General features: G+C 37.1%; 1 protein-coding gene and 1 pseudogene across 1 annotated transcript; both read right to left on the bottom strand.

Annotated features, from left to right (window-relative positions):
• Positions 1-836: 836 nt before the first annotated feature.
• Positions 837-1,455, bottom strand: LOC132490410 (keratin-associated protein 27-1). Its single transcript, XM_060098786.1, is given in 2 exon segments — positions 837-1,020; positions 1,022-1,455. Coding segments are annotated over 2 exon segments (618 nt in total).
• Positions 1,456-7,271: 5,816 nt separating this feature from the next.
• Positions 7,272-9,008, bottom strand: LOC132490409 (keratin-associated protein 13-1-like; annotated as a pseudogene).
• Between the last annotated feature and the right edge of the window lie 11,247 nt (positions 9,009-20,255).

Raw genomic sequence — 20,255 nt, 5'->3', positions numbered from 1 at the left:
AACCCCACAAATGTGTTGAATAAAAATAATAGTGACAATTGTTTTTAATGTACATAAAGTGAATTTATTTAATACAAAGAATAAAGCACTGAAAAGCACTTCAATAGCGAAAAGAGGAAGAAAAATACATGCTAAACTTGAACTTATCATATTCAAACATCTCTGGATCCATGGTTATGAAGTCTATGGAGGTAAAATTCAAAATTATCTTGTACTAGTCAAGCAATAGATTCAATGTCATAGTTAACTAAAAGAGTGCTGTAATACAAATAAAATAGTGATGGGCAGCGAGGAGACACAGGTGTGGGTTGTGGTTATGATGCTATTATCTACGTGAGCAACCTCTGATAGAGTTGAACCCATCAGAATTCACAAGACTAAATGGGCTTCAAGGTGTCTTTAAACTCCAACACTACATGGATTTCTGATATTAGTAGCACATTACCTTTATTTATTATAATATAACATGTCATATTATAAGCCAGATTCAATGCTAAGAGTTTCCACGGATAATAATCAGTAGTCAAAGTATAATGTGGATGTTTTAAGTATTCATATTAGTCCCTGGTGGCAACTCTCATTGTCCTATAACAAATAGTGTCCTAGTGACTTAAAATAGTTAACCTACTTTCCTACCCCAGCTTACCACTAGAAATGCCCAAAAAAGCAAAAAAAAAAAAAAAAAAAAAAAAGTAAAAATTCTTCTCTTTGGAGACAGTCTAGGACATGTTCATTCAAACACATGCAAAAATAATTCGTGTTAAAAGAAATAAAAATTCCTAAGTATCTCAGAAATCAATTTATCCAAATTCGAATAAATCTACCCTACACATTCTTCACTTACGAGGCAATTGCAAACCACCAGTAACACAGCAAGTTGGATCATAAGTGTTAGAAGATGATTCCAGGAGTTGTGGCTCTGGTGCAACGTAGACTGGAGGACTACAGGAACTGGATTCAGGGTTCTGAGATTGGCATTGGCTAAAGTCACAGTCCAGAGTTTGGCAAATCTTAGACATGTGTCTTGAGTGGACAAGATTTTGCCATGTTGCTCACAGGTTGGCAGCTGTGGACTACAAGACCCATTTGCTGGCTACTTCCTGACTAGCAAAGCTGAGAAACACACTCCAACACAACTGAGGAACTTCTTGATTGGCATACTGTCCTTTCACATGCCCCAGAATTAGAACACCTCATTTGGACAACCCTGGGGAGGAAGGCACTTTGTACACAGCTTTCCTGTGTGTGTAATTCCTGTCCACCATTGGGTACTTTGTAACTTGTGGTTTCCCTGAAGTTTTCTTGAAAGTTGTCCAGGAGGCAGGTCCTGCCGTGGCAGCTGCTAGGTAAAAAACATCCATCTTCAAAGTTTATAACATTCGATTCATGTATGATGACAGAGAGAGTTGGGACATTATAGAAGCTCTTGAGTGAATGGCTGGATCTCTGGGTCATACTGTGAAAATCTTTGATTGAAGTTGGTCCCAAGGATCCAACATGCTGATTTGAAGATTAAATTCATTACTGAGGAGGTTATATGCTCAAAAAACTGGGTATTGGCTTCTTCTCACAACTCTTTCTACGTCATTGCTTAAGCTAATTTGAAGGATAACATCTCATTAGCACTTTGTTTAGTTATATATGAAGATGATGCCTTATTAACAAAGAAGCCAGTCCATTTTGAATGTTCAAAGTGGCTTTCATGTTAGCCCCAAAGCTGACTCATCAGGGTGGGGCTTCTCGAATATGAGGCCCAACATGTCACCAAGCTAACATTTTTTTATTTTTTTTCCCTTAGTCACCATGCCTCTCTTTACTGGTAAATGGAAAATAAGAAATGTATGTGGAAATGGCCAATTGAATACTGATTAATACTCACGACCGGAGTTTTGAGAAATGGCACCTTGGCAGAACTTGATAATATGATCAAGACATTTTAGGTAAGAGGCTGTTTCTTTTTTTCTTGTTGTTGTTTTGTGGTACATGGGCCTCTCACTGTTGTGGCCTCTCCCGTTGTGGAGCACAGGCTCCGGACGCACAGGCTCAGTGGCCATGGCTCACAGGCCCAGCGGCTCCACGGCACGTTGGATCTTCCCAGACCGGGGCACGAACCCCTGTCCCCTGCATCGGCAGGAGGAATCTCAACCACTGCACCACCAGGGAAGCCCAAGAGGCTGATTTGACTGAGCCCACCCCCATTATCCTTCTTACTCTTCACCCAAAGTACTGAATGCGGCCATTGCCCTATAAACGTCTTTCCCTTTGTCTGACATTTTGCTCCTCTCATCTTATTGAAAGTGAAATTTAAATGTTGTCTTTTTATAAAGCTTTTCCCTGATTTTCCTGGTTAGATGTTATTACTTATTCCTCTGAATTACCAATGGATTCTGACACGTTCTTTATTATGATTATATTTTACACCAAGTAATGTATTTACTTATAGCTGTTCTTGATAATTTGCTTTCTAACAAACCTGTTTCAGGTATGCTTTTCATTTTTGTTTACTCAGTGTTTTGTTTTTGACGGCAGAATGATGAGCTCCTACATTTTCACATTATCATGCTGCATTTAGCATAGTTTCAAACTCATAGCACAGAACTTACCGACACAATTTCTGTAACACATTCTATGATTTATTTAGCTCAGCTTCTGACAGTGAAACAACAGAAGTATATTTTTAGCACAACACTCTGGTCTGCCTTTCTTGGGTCTGAAGCAAACCAAGAACATTGAGAAACTTTGAACAACACTTATACAAGCACCTCATTGATGTATAATGGTCTGGGGATATTATATATTTAAAATGACACTTCTGAGTGTCCACATTCAGCTTGACAGGCTGTACACACAACTTGTGTATAATGTCTTTGTAATAGATGCAAATTATTTATAATTTTGAATGACCACTCTGTGTGATGAAATATCCCAGTATGTGTTCCACATGAACCCTACAACAGCTAATTTAATTCTTTGCACATTTATATTTAGCATTACACAGAGGCTTCTATTGCAGCTATGACTCTCCTGCTTAAATGCATTAAATGGATTCTCATTGCGCTTAAAAATAAGATCCATTCCCCTTAGCCTGGACTACAGCTCCTTTTAAGATCCAGCTGCTGCCTATTTTTCTAACTCCAAATCTTATCATTTCTCTTCTGCCCAATACGCTTTATTCTCCCAGGTCTCTACTCAGCTCCTTGACCATGTCAAGACTTTCCTTTCCTCAGTATTTTGCATGTGCAGCTGCCTGTTTCATTCCTTCACTGCCTTCTCCCCCTCTTTATACAGCTCCCTTCCTCATTTGTTGTGTCTCAACTGAAGTGATTTCCTTCATCATCCCACTTAAAAAAGATACCATTCTCAGAGAATCATTTTTTTCTTCACAAAACTTATCTCAGTTTATAACCATTTTACTTGTTTCTTCAGTATGTCTTTGCCACTACACTGTGAGTTCCATAAAGTCAAGAAGTATATATATCTTTCTCTATTATATTCCCAACACTGAACACCATTTCTGGCTGTTACATAATAAGAACTCCATAAACATATTTTGAAAAATTAATGAATAGAAGGTGCTAAATGAAAATTCACTCAGATTATAATTTAATGTCTGAAGGAATACAGTTCTGAAACCTGAACATACCCAAGAATTGGCAAGGGTACAGAGCTTAAAGAAAAAGAAATAATGATAACCATGCCTACATTTCAACTACCCCTTTGTGAAATAAGAACAAAATCATTAAGGAAGCCTCTTATTAACATGGCACAAACTGAGTCAATTATTTTAAAATAACATTTGATTGCACATAGGAATGTTTTTGAAAGCTTTTACCAAGAAAAAGGGCACCACTTTTCACTGTCAGCACAGAGTCCTGTTGATAAATTCTGAGGGGCAAAGACAGGACATCCTCTAGGCCAACATTCACACAATTTTCCCCAGCAGTCAGCCTTCTTATTAACCTCACAATGTGTAGTCAATTAGTAAATGTCTGTGCAGTTCCAAATCTCCACATGTAAGATAGTGTCATTTGTGAGTAGGTCTGTCATTTGTGAATAAAGCCACTCCATGAGTTCTTTTCTCTTTGGGATGAGGCACTAACTTGCACATTCTATTTAACTGAGTATTGAATTAGTAGGTATTTCAGCATACAATTTGGATTTTGACTGGTGCTGAATTTTTAGAGGGAGTTACCTGGCTTATTACAATGGAACGATGTAGGTGAGGACAGCTGGCCACCTTGCAATTGTTTTCATTCAACCTACTAAAAACTAAGTATTAATTTTGTAGACACTTGAATAATGATAATTATGTAGTCTATTTCATAGAATTCTTGAGAAATAGGTAGAAATAATCACCTGATTTCTTGTGGTGACTGGATACTTTGCTACTAAATGGTTGAATAACAATTTCCTGGTCTTGAAGTATACATGGTTGCAGCTGTAGTGGTACCTCCTAGCCACCAGAGGGTGGAATATTAGCATTTGCTGTGGAGAAGTGATTAAACATAAGGGTTTCACAGTCAGACTGCCAGTATTCTAAGCCGAGATCTACAACCATAAACTCTAACCTTCAGTTTCTGAATCGGTTTCTTCACTTTTAAAATTAAATTTATGAGTATCAACCCCATAAGTGTGTTTTAATGATTAAATGAGATGATATATTATATAAGATACTAGATAGCCTGCCACATATTGAGGGATAAATGAATAGCAATTATTTCTGATCAGGTTAAGGATCATCATACAGACCAAGGTGTTGTTCTTATGGCAGGATCAATCTGGGATTGATATCATACTATAAGGTAAAATTTAAAAGTCTCTTTATTGTGTTTGAGATTATGTCGTTTGTGTCTGTAAATGTTGCACATTCCACCCTTTTAATGGTTGGATTGTGTTTAATATTATCATTAAAGGCCTAGACAACCTGTCTCCATCTCTCAAGAGCTTGATAGCTATCAGGTTGAATAGTTTATATTGTTTTTATATTCGATTATGTGGCTATGTTGGACTTTAATCACTTGTTCAGCTGTATCAAAGCAAACAAAAATTCAAAAATTAGAGTTACCCTTCAGTAATATGCTTCACTTAAGTTCTTCCACAATTTATTCCCTCTCTCTTTGCCTTAGTTTTATGGCACCAAACAAACATGCCAAAGCACCTAGAGTTAATTTAAATCCATTCCTTTTTTCCAACCCTAGATACAGTGTGCAGCAATGGAATACTAGACTAAGAGTGAAAAAACCGGGCTTCTAGCCCTGTTGGTTCTGTTAATTCACGGCATGAATTTGAACATCACTCTGCCTCTCTGGATATCCTACAACATAATGAGTTTAGATGAGAAGATCTCCAAAGTACTTTCCAGTTACCACATTCTATGATTTCCTAGCAGAATCTCAATATCTTAGAGTTGAAAAGGACATTAAATGGCATCTTGTCAAACCTATCTACTGAATGAAAACCACACTTTCATTTAAGCCATATAATCTTTATTAAGAGTATTTATGAAAAATTTTAAAGGACAAACAAAAGATTGATGTTTGTAGACAATTAGATGCCATTCATGCTGGTAGAAATCCACAACTATAAATTAATAGTCCTATTGTATTTGAGAATAACTCCAAGAATAAATAAAAAATATGTTTCTCTGGCCAAGAACACATTGGTCTACCTCAAAAGAGTGTGCTGAGGGGAATATCCAACTTCCTTTAGATATAACATTCTGTAAAATAAGTCGAATACCATGTAACACTTCTCAGACACTGTAATGCAAACACACAAAATTTTAAGCTCTGGAATACTCAAAATTATGACATTATGACCATAATAATGATCCTATGTGGAATATGGAAATAATCTCTTGCCAACTTTCTCTGTTTATAATGATAAATAGATTCTCTTAGAATGTGATAATAAAAGGATTTACGTGTGACAACATTTCTTCTCTGAATCTATTTCTAAATAATTGTGCTTCTTGAAATAACCCTTGGTCATTGACAATTCAATTAAATCAGACTTTGATTCAAAGAGCCAAAAAGAAAAAAATAAAAAATCAAGAAAAGTTAGTTGATTACACAGTGCCTATGTAGCCTTTAATGATGAGTAATTTTTAAAAAAGAATGAACCATAGTTACAAGTAACAGAAATTGTAATTCAAAATGGCTTAAATCAGGGGTCCACAATCTTTTTGGTACCAGGGACCGGTTTTGTGGAAGACAATTTTTCCATGGACTGGGGAGGGGGAATGGTTCAGGCGGTAATGAGAGTGATGGTTCAGGTGGTGATATGACTGACTGACGGGGACCAATGGGGAGCGGCAGATGAAGCTTCACTCACTCACCCACCACTCACTTCCTACTCTGCGGCCCGATTCTTAACAGGCCGTGGACCACTACCAGTCCACAGCCCAGGGGTTGGGGACCCCTGGCTTAAATAATAACATTGATTGTTTCATGTTTACCAAAGTCCAGAAGTAAGATGGTCTGGGCTCTGTTCCTCAGCCTTTCTCTTGGTTTTACCTTCTTTCATGTGATGGTTTAATTTTCAGGCCACATGCAAAATGGATGCAGCATTCCACATATGATATGACAAAATCCAAAGGAAAACATGGTTGCTTCAGAAAACTTCACAATGGACTTCCTTGGTGGTTCAGTGGTTAAGAAACTGCCTGCCAATGCAGGGGACATGGATTCAATTCCTGGTCTGGGAAGATCCTACATGCTGTGGAGCAACTAAGCCCATGTGCCACAACTGCTGAGACTGCATGCCACAACTACTGAAGCCCGTGTGCCTAGAGCCCATGCTCTCACAACAAGAGAAGCCACTGCAATGAGAAGCCCATGCACTGCAACGAAGAGTAGCCTCTGCTCGCTGCTGCTAGAGAAAGCCCGTGCACAGCAACGAAGACCCAACACAGCAAAAAAAAAAATAATAATAATAAATAAAGCATTTAAATAAACCAAACTTATATATACTACCAAATGTAAAATAGATAGCTAGTGGGAAACAGCCGCATAGCACAGGGAGATCAGCTTGGTGTTTTGTGACCACCTAGAGGGGTGGGGTAGGGAGGGTGGGAGGGAGATGCAAGGGGGAGGAGATATGGGGATATATGTGTATGTATAGCTGATTCACTTTGTTATAAAGCAGAAATTAACACACCATTGTAAAGCAGTTATACTCCAATAAAGATGTTAAAAAAATAAAAACCTCCACAAGAAGAACTTTACCATAAGCACTTCTCCATATCATTCCTTTTTTCCCATTGGTTTAAGTCAGATCACATGCTCCATTCTGAACGATTCACTTTCAGTAGGGATTGGGGTGCCAGATTCAATCTTGAAACCTGGGACATAGTCATGCTGATATAAAGAAATGATTGTGGGTAGTTAAGAAGAGATACACAAGCAAACTTCAGTTCTTGTGGGAAGAGGAGAGAGGAGAAAAACAACTATGAGGGCAATGAACAATAGGCTACCCACATGCACTTACATATTTTCTTTCCACTTACATATTTTCATATGTAGATATATTCATTCCCCCAAGCAAGAAAACTTAGTAAACTATCTAGTTATCATATCCAAATATAAACCTATGATATCAAGGAGTCCTCCCTCTCAGCTATTTCCTACTCATGATACTGCCATGTTTCCAGAAGTTCTCAGGAGACTTCTATGAAAACAGCTGGCCTTATACTGATAAAATAGAAGAAAGAGAATGACGTCTCAACATTAAAAAATGACTCAGAAATCATATTCCTTTAATTATAATAAAATGAATATGTGGTTAATTTCATCCATACTTAACATGTTTGTTTCATTACACAGGTTACTGCAGTCAGTCAATATTGTAACCTCAGAATTCCATTAGAGCTTGCATAAATCTGTAAAAGTGTCTTATAAAAAGTATTTTGACAATTCCTCCATCTAAAACAGCCAAGCTAGTACTTGCTGAAGCATCACTGCTGTCTCTGGAACTTTTCTTCTTGGATCTGACCCAAGACTAGTTTAACCAAAGTAAGGTATCCTGATAAGGCTGAAATGACCACTCATAGAAGAGTTTAGGATAATCTCCTGCCCAAACTCTGATTTCACTTGCCAAAAATTCCAATGAACTAACTCTGTATTGGCAGATAATTCTTCCAATCAGTGAATCTGCTCCATAAATTAAATACTTCTTTTTACACAAATAATAGTAGATTTGGAATTCCCAACAGACATCTTTTAAAAAAATTAATAGTAAGATTTATGAACTGATATCAGATTAAATGAGTTTATTTGAACGGAAAAGAGACCTCTTGTACTATTTTTAACTAGAGAAGTAAGGGGGGAAATAGAAGAAACAGAATGGATACTCTCTGAGATAAATTATTTTAATATTAATAGGATTTTTTAAAATTATCATTTGTCTAGGTAGTAGAATATAGACTCCAGCCAGATAATAGCTGAGATTAACTTTGAGGGATATAACTGTGAAGTCACAGTCTAGAACCCTTAACTTTATTGATCTGCAGTAGAAGCCAGATATACAGGTTGGTTGGTAACAAGAAGTTTGGCAGATCTTAGAAGCCACGTATGTTGGGCGGCAAAATCTGGATCCATGGCTCAGGGAAGGGAAGCCACAGATTCCAGAACCCAGGGGTCTGAGGCCACTGGATCCACAGCCTAGTCAGTAGCAACTTCTATATCCATAGCCCAGGCAGTAACCTCTGCTGGACCCACAGCTCAGCGATCCAGTGTGAATTGACCAGCAAGGACTGCAGGGCATGGAGGTCCTTGGATGGTAGCAGAATATCTGACAGGGACTGGACACCACACGTACATCTGGCACCTGGTGGGCTCATCAAAGTTCTCCTGACAGCCACTGTAGAGGGAGGAGCCCAGCAGGCAGGTGCTAGGAGAGAAGAGGTCAGTGTTGTAGACCAGGTCGCTGGGCTGGAAGGAGCCTGGATAGTGCAGATAGCCTCCAGGGGAGTGGGAGGAGAAGTTTCCAAAGCAGCAGTTGTAGGACATGTTGACAGGAGATGTGGGTTCAGCTGAGTTACTGTGAGAAGATGTTCTGATATCCTTGGCTTCTCCCAGCCATGTTTATATATATATATATATCCTCAGTACACTGGGTGTGATGCAGACCCTCCCTGTTTTTGTGCATGTCTTGTCATGAAAATAGTCAATTAATCTAGGCTATAATTATAACTGAACACATTCCTATGTTTTCTTAACTGCTGTTCAATTATTCTGCTTTATAGAAGCCACTCTGCTTCTCTCTCTCTCTCTCTCTCTCTCTCTCTCTCTCTCTTTCAGAAATTACGTGTGGTTTGCCTTCAAAGACGTTGGTCCTGATGCATAAAGATGGTGCCCTTGCTTCCTCACTGAGATTGACTGATTTTGTGCCTGAGTGTGAAAATTGTTACTCCTAATGGTCATCAGCACCTCCCTCTCAGATATTTATATATGTTTTATGGAGCCTTTACTATGTGTAAAACATTGCAGATTGTGGGATCATTTAATCCTTGCAACCACCTTATGAGATAGGAATTATCACCCATTTAACAACCCAAGTGTGACTACCTCCAAAGCCAGCAGGAAGAACAATGCTGTGCTGAAGCTTAACTTATCAGCTCCCAGAATCACGTGCACAATAAATACCGAGGTGAGAAAAACATTTCAATGTGATAACATTTGCATTTTGTCAGATGTGCCTACCTATACATTCTTACCTCTTTTATGGAAAACAAACACAGCCACCAGATTCTTAATGCTTTCAGTTATTTTTTTTAACATTCAAAGTTACCATGGAGATGGTTATTTCAAGCTCTTCTTCTATTTGTCTTCTCATTTAGCTTATCATCATTAAGCAACTCATATTTGATCCTGCATGGAGTTATTGAATTCCTTTTCCATGTGACACAGAGATTCTTTGGCAAACACATAGACTATCACTGAGAATAATTGCTAAAAACTAGTATATCTTGAGTGAGTTGACTACCAATGAAATACATTTGCAACAACTTGAATTTTAATAGTGTGCTAACCTTTGCCAACTCAGTTGGGAGTGAGAAATGAGACACCTTAGAGAGTGATTCATTTCGCTCCCTGCTGAGCTTCTCTTTTGTTCATCATTCTAGAAAGACAAAGCAGAAAAAAAGTACCTTCATATTAAGTAGTTAAAAGTAACCTTATCACTATAAAAAATCAATGCTAGAAAAGTCTTAGAATTAGAAATGTTTTTGTTCTCACTTATTGTAATATCCAACTTCTGCCTTAAGGCATCCTTTAGAAATTGGAAAGCAAAAACCTATTTATGTAATTCGATTTTTTCTATTTGCTTCCCGGTGATTCTTTTCTCTAATCTTCAGCATTTGCTTATCTGGCACCAATGGAATAGTCTACCCACTGTCTTACTTGCTTCCCCAAATCCTTCTCATCCCTCAAAGCCAAAATCAAATTCCTCATGTCTGACAGGTGTTCATCTCAACTGTTTAAACTCTTCTGCAATAAGGATCTTAGTATCTTAGCTATCCATTTAGGTGAACAAACATACAAACACACACACACACACACACACACACACACACGGAGGAATTGGAAGAGATGTCTTTTGAAATGGATTGTGCAGACTGAGTAAGATTTCAGTCGTTTGAACTTTCAGGACAGTCACATACATTGTAAGAGTGGAGTACCCAGAAGTTCCTCAGGATCAGCAACGGGGTTCAGTTTTCTTTGATCAAGCATCTGGCACACAGTGAGTGCTCCAAATTATTTATGAAATGAAGGAATATATCAAATCATTAACTTTCTATTTTTACATTCATCTAAAGTAAGTTCGTGCACACTAATTGTCTTTTAAAACTTACCTTTAATACAACATTGAGTATAAATATCTCTTTCATAATTAAATATAATCCCCAAATTAATCATAACCAGTTTAGTGCTTAAGGTGACCCTAGATCTCTGCCCCTCACCTCCAGGCCAAGCAAAATTACCTTTGTGGCCTTGATCAATCATTTCTTTCTCTGTCCAACAGCTTCATCCCCATCTATTCTAATGGTTCTGTTTTCTCAGACTTACAGACATAGCTAACCATCTTCAACCCAAAAATCTTAGTGTCATTTCCTCCGTGATTATATAGCTTTTCTTGTTTTTAAAGACAAAATTCTCTAAAGATTTGTGTGATCAGTTTGTCAACTATGTAAATTCTTATTGTCTTTTCAATAACCATGTTGCTTTTCTCTGGTTTAACACTCTTCTGAAATTTCACTGGTATGGTCAGCAGTGACCTTTATTCTGCTAAATGTGGACATTTTGGGGATGATCCTATGCAAATGTTTAACCACATTTAACACAGTTAACTGTGTCCCTGATCTTGAAATATGTTCATCTATGAATTTCTGTGACATCACACTCCTGATTTTCTAATTAACTTCCACCAAATTCAATTTACCATTAGTTGGCTTCCTGTTTTTTGAGGCTTACTGCTGATCTCACCAGTTATTCTCTCTGCAGGGGAGGTAGCTCCCATTCATGACTTGAAATACTGTCCATATTGTGTCATTCAAATGTATATTTCCAGTACACACCTCCTTTTATTAAAATTCTAGACCCAGATATCCTATTACTAGCCATTTCCATTTAGAGATTTTATAAGGCTGTCAAAATTATATGTGTATAAAATTGAACTTTTATTCTTCCCTAGGGAGAAAAAAATATTTTTTTCTCATCTGAGTAAACAGTATTTCGAACCACATAAGTAGTTTAACTCAGAAACTTTGAAATCCTCTTAATATATGCAATCCACTCTAAATATGACCCATTCTACTTTCTAAACTTATCATAAATCTCCCCAGTCCTCTTACTGCCTTCCTTCCAGTCTAGGGTTTCTCAACCTTGTCATCACTGACATTGTGAACTGGGTATTACTTTTTTGTGGGGAGTATCCTGTTCATTGTAAGATATTTGGCAGTGTCCCTGGCTCTATCCACTAGACGCCAGTAACACATCACACACACACACACACACACACACACACACACACATTATGCCAATTAACAATGTCTTCAAAAATTGCTTAAGGGCTAAAGCAGTTCTGGTGGAGAACCACTGTTCTAGTTCAAGGTAGTCTCCTTTCTTCGTGGGACTACTGAAAATGTTCAACATTGACTATTTCATTTTCAAAAAAAATGTCTCCTCCAATCTTTTCTCTCTATCTCTGCCTGATCAATCTTCCTTAAACAAAAATCAGGTCCTGTCACTGTCCTGATTAAAACTTCCCCATTGTTTTCTAATACACGTATGATAAACACAAATCCTCTACATGGTTTGTAAGATTGCATGAACATGTCTCTAACCTCATCTTCACACCATACCCTTTCCCTCTCTCCCAAACACACTGCTTCTGTTCCATAATTAACATGGCTCAAGCTTTTTCCTACCAAAAGAACATGCTGTTTCCTGTGCCCTGAATGTTCCTTCTTCTGGATAATTAAGCCTTTCCTTACCTCCTAACTACCATATCCCAGGATAACTTAGGTTCTCCTGTTATGATAGCTATCATCCCTGTAATTAATTTTATTATTTTTATAACATATTTATTTTTTAGACTGTCTTCTAGGCTAGAGCAGTGCAACCTAAACAAACCAGTCCATGGGAGTCAGTTACCATCTGCCGTGAGGCAAATAATATATGTCAAGTAAATGAGTGCATTGCTTCCTTCATTAAGAACTCTTGCACGATTAAAAGATGTCAGCTTAACTAAATCATAGGTTTGATAACACCATTGATTCACCTGGTCTATGACCCTTCTTAAGTGGCACATCTCTGACTGTAATCTCTTGGGAGAGATAAAAAATATACTCTGTGTTGTTCAACAGTGAATCCTCAGCTCAAGAATAATCAAAGTTATATAGTTGTTTCTCAACAAATACTTAATGGATAAATTAGGGAATTGATGGGATTATCATCACCTATCTTCTACCTTATCCTGTCTCTCTCCCTCCAAACTTTTGCTTGATCCACATATCCCTTTGGATGTTTCACAAAAATATTAAACCCAGCAGAGGCTCAACTGCTCTCCTAAGCCATCTTCTGAATTAGAACAACTTCTAATTCTTTTGCACACTATTATAGTTACAGTAACCCATCTATGCAGTTCTTGGGATATATCCATGACCTCCCTTTTCCTCACTTCCCATATTTGATCTTGGATAAGCATACCTTGCTATTTTTTTAACCTCCAAAAATGGTAAAATCCTTTGTTTTTCTATCTGGCCATAACTCAACTATTTGTCTGTTATTATAGGTGGTCTCCAGAGCCTCTGGTCTTGCCTATCTCAACTCTATTTCCTATGCATTTGTCACAATGTTTTTTTTTTTTCTAAAGTCTATGTTGGTCTTTTCAAACTCGAATTCAATTTCCTAAGTCTTTAATACAAATCATCTTATGATCTGACCCCCAATTAGTTCATACCTAGTGTCTCTATGCCCTAATTTTATCTTCAAAAGATACTAGATTGCTTCCACTCAGCTTAAGACTGAAGGCAAAGAAGTCAGTCAGGCAAGAGGATCTTTGTTCAAGAAGTTCAGCATCAGCGATGAGTCTTGGAAGAGAGAAGATAACAGGCGGGACTGGAGACAGACAGGAGCCAGATGACAAGGGGCTCTGGACATTCTTCAAAAGTCCAAAACACTTTGAAAATCAAAAACATCCTTTAGAACTAATTTGGTGGTGAAAGAAGGCATTCTCTGTTCTCTGGATAGAATGACATGATCAAACTAATGGAAACTGTGCATATACTTTTTTCTTCCTCTTCTTAGTGTGGATATATTGTGCCTCAGAAATAAACAAATATGTTTGATTATAGGGTTTTTTTTTCCCTAGATACTACCTCGGTTATTATATCACATACAGTTTATGCATTCTATTATCATTCTAAAGTCTGAAACAACTGGATTCCAAAACTCATCTGTCCCCATTGGCTTGGACAAGGGAATGGGGATCTGTAACAATGAGAAGTCACTGATAGGTTATAAATATTGACATAATTAGTTCAAATTTGCCTCCTAAAGAGATGACTCTGTCTGCAGTGAGAAGAATGGATTGGAGGGTCACATAAGAGTACGAGTGGGCCCCCGGTCGGGTTCAGACCCTGGCAGTGTGATTCAATAGCCTATATTCTTAACTATAGTGCTTGACTGCCTCCCATAAAGATGGTTATTAAAGCTCCACAACATGTATTAAATGAGATGAGAAGGGGGCCTTGTTTGGCTCCCTGAGAAAACCTTTTATTGAACGAATTGGAAAAATAAGAGGAACCTACAAAAGACTGAGAAAGAATAGCCAGTAAAATCTAAAGAAAATTGAGAGTGTAACAAAATCAAGGTAAAAATGCATTATAGAGCCTCCCTGGTGGCGCAGTGGTTGAGAGTCCGCCTGCCGATGCAGGGGACACGGGTTCGTGCCCCGATCCCGGAGGATCCCACATGCCGCGGAGCGGCTGGGCCCGCGAGCCATGGCCGCGGGGCCTGTGTGTCCAGAGCCTGTGCTCCGCAACGGGAGAGGCCACAGCAGTGAGAGGCCCGCGTACAGCAAAAAAAAAAAAAAAAAAAAAAAAAAAAAAAAAAAAAAAAAATCACCCTTAAAAATGCATTATAAATAAACCAAAGCAGTGAAAAGTAGCCAATGTTGGAGGGAGGTCAAGTTAGATGGTCCTCCTAGATTTTAAGCATGTCACTATCAAATATTATATATCTATATGTGTATCTATATCTATCATTTTGTTTTGCTTTGTTTTGTAATTTAATATGGAAATGACCAGTTTCAATTGTGCCCAGTACATTGTAGAAGCTAAAAAATAAACCCTTGTCAAACTAAACCACCTTGTCCAACCTTCTCAATATACTAACATGGAATTTGAAAGCTAGAGAGAGTCATTTCAAGTCAGTTCAACAAGCACACATTAGAGCACAAAGCACTGTTGTGGGTGGTGAGGATGAGGAGGGGACCAAGAAAGTGCCCTATCCAAAAGAGGTATGCCTTCATCTGATTCTGGAAAATGAGAAGTATGTTAAGAGAAGATAGGTGACTTTAAAATGTGTTACATGCAAGTAAATCTAATCACTTTTGTTCTTCTTAAAGATACCTCAGCTACTATATAAAGCCGAATAGAATCTTATGCCCTTTGCATTTACACGTTGTGAATTACTTTGAATCTTATGTTTTACATAGGAAATAACAATTCTCTAATTAGAAGTCATTTTAGACTATAATATTTTCCTACTTATGCAAATGAATTGTCTTAGCTCTGGTTTTACAGATTGCTTTTTATAAAATCAGTGACTAAATTTATCCAAGTAGTAATTTTTCCAAGTAGTTAAAAAAATGCAACCCCAGTCAGCCAAAAACTCTTTAAAAAATTCAAGGAAAAATGAATGTGTTTGAATTCCATGAAAATGTATTCAATAACAGCATTTCTGTCACATTGTAGGAGAACAAGAACATATGAAATAACCTCATGATTTCTCTTATGTGTAACTTCTTTTAATATCTGACATATAAAACTCTAAGGTGGTTTCCAAAGTTTGACTACTCTGATTGTGTAATGATGACAGAATATGTATCTCTGAGAGAAACTAAGTAGTTGGTGGTCAGTCCATCCTAAAGTGGGGATTGTGGTAAATGAATAAAATAGAAAACAGCATTTCATGTAGAAGGGTGAAGAGGCATTAAGCTGCTTTACAGAAGCCAGGCTTCTAGGCTGGTTTGTATTAAGTTGGCAGGACATCCCTAGTAAGAAAGTAGTTTGCATGGAAGAACCTGGGAAGATAATTCAGGTTTTGGGAATCAGAGGATGGACAATTTAAAGACTGGGAGCCATTGAATTCATAGTGTCTGGAAAACAGATGATTTCTGGCTGCTGACGGGCTTCTAACAGCTCTCTTGAGAGTCATTAGAGAGAAACCTTTTTTGGAGGAGACTGGGAGAACAGAGGTCAGTGAGTAGACAAAGTGGCTGAGGTAAGACGGGCCACAGGACAAGACTGGGTAGACCAGGAATTCTCTAAGAGAAAAGGAAGAGAAGTTTCCAGCCTAGCAGCTGTAACATATTATCACTACATCTACTTCATTTGTTAACAGTGTCAGGGAAGTTCTGAATGTTCCCTGCTGGCCTAAAGGGCTTATGTGCTCTCAACCTGTGAGTGAGATGTTTTTGACAGCCAACCTCAGTATATTTCTACACTAAAATTTGCACAAGAACATCTCCTTAGTGTGTTGTCTAATTACAATCAATTAGATTAACACCATGATAAATATGTTTACTTGTATTTTATAGCCAAAAGACAGTTTACAGTATTGCCTTGGACTTGAGATGATTGTTGCATGCTCAAAATAATTGGTCATCATTGCTGGTTTAATTTGTGACTCAGAGGGTCATTTACAGGATGCTGAGATATAGCTCTTTTCTTTCCTCCCTGATTTTCAGCATTATACTTTATTGCAATTCTTTGCTCAATCATTCCCGATGCAGTGTCCCATATTATAAAGTACGTACTTATGCTCAGTAACAACTGATATGTGTGATATAAATGGTGCATAAAAGACAATGATATCATTGCCTGATCACGATACTCTGTAATAATCAAATGTTTTATGGAAAAATAATTCTGCTTGGCTCTCTTTATCAGCTGGATGAATATGGAATGCCTCATATAAGTGGACTTAAATTATATTAGAAAAGAAGATGGAAATTTTAGCCCAAATACTTTTAAGAAATAATCTACTATCAAATTTATAGCATGTAAATTTTTAATGGCCCCTTAGGTGCTGTGTTTATAAACAGTAAAGCAAAGACCAAATTATTTTTTTCAAGCACATTGAAAATTGTTGAACAAATAAAAAAATTCCAAAACAATGTTTCAGATAGTCGCATTTCTGTATTATGTGAAGGTGGGCATTACATCTAAAGATCCTTGATTAACCTAACTATAGGAATTCGGTGGCTTGAGGATAGACAGACACTAGTGAAGACCAAGAGTTAAAGGCACAGAGATAAGATTGTCCAGGAAAATCACAGTATAAAAGAAACATTAAATAAATAAATAAACAAATAAAAGATTAAGAAAATGCTAAATCAGGTTACACCCAAAGTAAAAAATTATATAAAGAAAATGATTAAAACATATTTATTTGCATGTTTATGAGTTTTGGGAGGGAATGGAATATACTATTGTATACTTTATTGTGTATTTAAAATGTTTAGGAATTGAGAGCAGAAATATTTGGTTTTGGGCCAAATGAAAGATATGATGTTTATGGCTCACCAGAGAGTTAGGTCAAGGGAGCCATATGCATTTATTTTTTTGGACATAAGTTACATACATTTATAGTCTAATAATAGGTAACATTTATAGAGTGGTTTCTGTATTCAAGGAACTCTTCTAGTTACATCACATATCTTATCATTTGATCCTCATTGTAATCTTGTGATATAAATACTATCATCATCTCTATTTTACATTTAAGGAAATTAAATTTTTGAGAGGTTCCACAATATGTACAAGACAAATAGCCAATAACTGTTAGAATCAAGGGATTCAAATATACATAGTGTTTCTTCTTAAACCCAGTTTAAATGAGTTCACTCTCAAAGCAGACAAAATGATGTCCAAGTGAAAAAAAAAACATTATTATCAAAATGCTTACATATTCTAAGGACTCACTCTGAAGCATGAAAACTCGGAAATTCTCTAGGTGGGGAAGCCAAAGTGGGGACCCAGACTGAGGTATCCTGAGGATCAAGTGATCTCGTTATCTGGAGGGTCGCAAGGGAGCCCAGGCTCAGGTTGGGATGTCAGTTCATTAATAGACAGGACAGCACTGATTCCTTTGTCTTATTAATGAGCTTGATCCCTAGCGACTCTGTACCTAATATCAGATGAGCTATCCTAGTTGCAGTTACATTTTGGGAAGAAGGAGTCACTGCTAATAAACATGTTATGACTTACCATAGAGGCTTGCTATTCAGGAGCCGTGTGCATAACAACAGGCAGGAATTCTTTGGACAGTATCAATTCTACATTTTTTCAGCAAGTTGAAGACAATGGGCCTTCATTCTCTACTCATATTGGCAAGACTTCAAAGTTCAAGAAGGAATGATAATAACTTATGGTATTCATTTGTTTTGAATTTCAACACCATTAGCAAGCAATTTTCTGTTTGGCATTCCCAAGAGAATCATGATAGAGACATGACTGGTACTATTACCCCCAAGAATAGGATCTGGTGAGCTAATGTGTGGAGCTTTGTTTCCATAGTCATGTTTTTCTGACTTCAGTGTCTCTCATCATATGCTACAGTGATTTATAGAGATTTATCCAAAGTAGTGTCTCAACTGGTAAGGACTCTTTTAAGGAAGGTTTGAATATTTTTTGCCTGTTTTGCTCTCACCCAACATAGCAGTCAGTGAAGATTTAGGCAAGAAACTATATTAAACTAGTTACAAGTAAACTTTGGAACACACATTTATTTTTCTCCATATTTGAAAAAGCAGTAGTTGTTTTGCTCATGCTTGAAATAGAGATGCCCTTTGCATACATTTTGAAATCTCAGTAATGCAGACCAAAGCCTATTGTATGCTCTTCCTGCTTGCTAAAAGGAGATTAATATGTTAACACTAATTGCCAAATTTATGATAATCACATCATATATCAAGAGAAATGGGCTCATATGAACAAAGACGTCTGAGGCACAATACCTTCCATAAATTCAAAATCTAAACACTCCTACTCTTCATTACATAATTCTCATATATATTCCTCATAACAGCTCTAAGAATTAAGTAGTATTATTTTCACTTTTCAGGAAAAAAAGCATATTGATATGTTAAGTAATGTGTAAGAAATTATTTTAATAAAAACTTTATAAAGCCAGAAAATGAGACCAAATCTCTCTGTCTTCAGATATTTCATTACCCAAGCCTAACTTCTGTTTGTTAAGCCACAATATAAAGGTAACAAATTCTGAGGACCAAGTGCATGACACAGATGAGTCGAAGTTTTATTACTAAGCTCTTGAACACTTAAAAATCGGATTAAAATGGAGAAAAAGAGAATAATATCCTAGGCAAAGTGTTAAACCACATGACAAAAGGTGTTGGGTAGGAAAGTAAAGGCAAGCCATTTTAGAATTCACACCACATTCTTGTCTAGAATTTGAAAATTAAAAACTTGCTGGGTAGAATTCCATCTTATGACTTCAATAAAGACAGGCTTGCTGCACAAAGCATTCCTCCCCACATGTCAACAATCGATTAAGAGAACATTTCCACATCACTATCCCAGAATGAAGTTTGTAGCTCCAGAGGTTGTGCTAAATGTGGTTTGACTGTTTGTTTTTCTTGCTTTACCTCGTGCAATAATAGACCATGAAAAATCACCCTAAAATTGTTGAAGTGAAAGCATTTTTCAAATTTGGTTTATAAGCTGGAGAAGATGAACAATCAAGGACACCATTTCACCTTGTAATATCCAATATTCATCCACAGAAAGTGTAGCCCCCTGGAATCAATTTTATGGTCAAGACATTAACCTCTGTGGTCATTTGCCCAGCAGGAAGAGTAAGCTGTTAAAAGCACAGAATCAGCCACTATTCACTTCTTTTTATGATTATGAGTGTGATAACAGCTTCCTCTTCAATTACGTGACTGGGATTATTTTTCTGGTAAAGTACCAAAAGGAATGTGTATTTCAAAAACAAATTTAGTTATTATCTCTTTGCAGAAATTCCCTGAAATAAGAGAAATAACTCATTACCTGGAGTTTAGATTTTGATTAAAATTAATTTTTACTAAAAATTACAATATTATCTGGACCAAAAAACTTTTGGAAAACTCATGCTGTGTCTCTGCCAAATTCACCATGGAGAAGAGAGGGAAGGAAACACTAATTCTCCCCTCTTCATTTGGAAATTCACAATATGCTTAAGCATAATTAAAAACTCTGAAAGGGGAAGAAAGCAAGCCTGATTAACTTGGTTTGTCCAATATTCATTGTGTAAATGCAAACACTGTATCTCATCTACTAATATCCCTTAAGAACAGTGTTCCAAGAAATAAACATTGGCAAGTGGGGCTTTAGTCATTTGGGATTGATGGGAGTGGAAATATTTGACTGATTCCATCAGGGAACAAAATAGAGATTCATGGGGAAATCTTAAAAATTCTGAAACAGACAAGAATGGAACATGGAAGAAAAGAAAAACTCTGGG

This window comes from Mesoplodon densirostris, chromosome 5 (genome assembly GCF_025265405.1).
Source record: "Mesoplodon densirostris isolate mMesDen1 chromosome 5, mMesDen1 primary haplotype, whole genome shotgun sequence".
Taxonomy (NCBI): Eukaryota; Metazoa; Chordata; class Mammalia; order Artiodactyla; family Ziphiidae; genus Mesoplodon; species Mesoplodon densirostris.
This window is presented reverse-complemented; position numbering and strand designations above follow the sequence as displayed.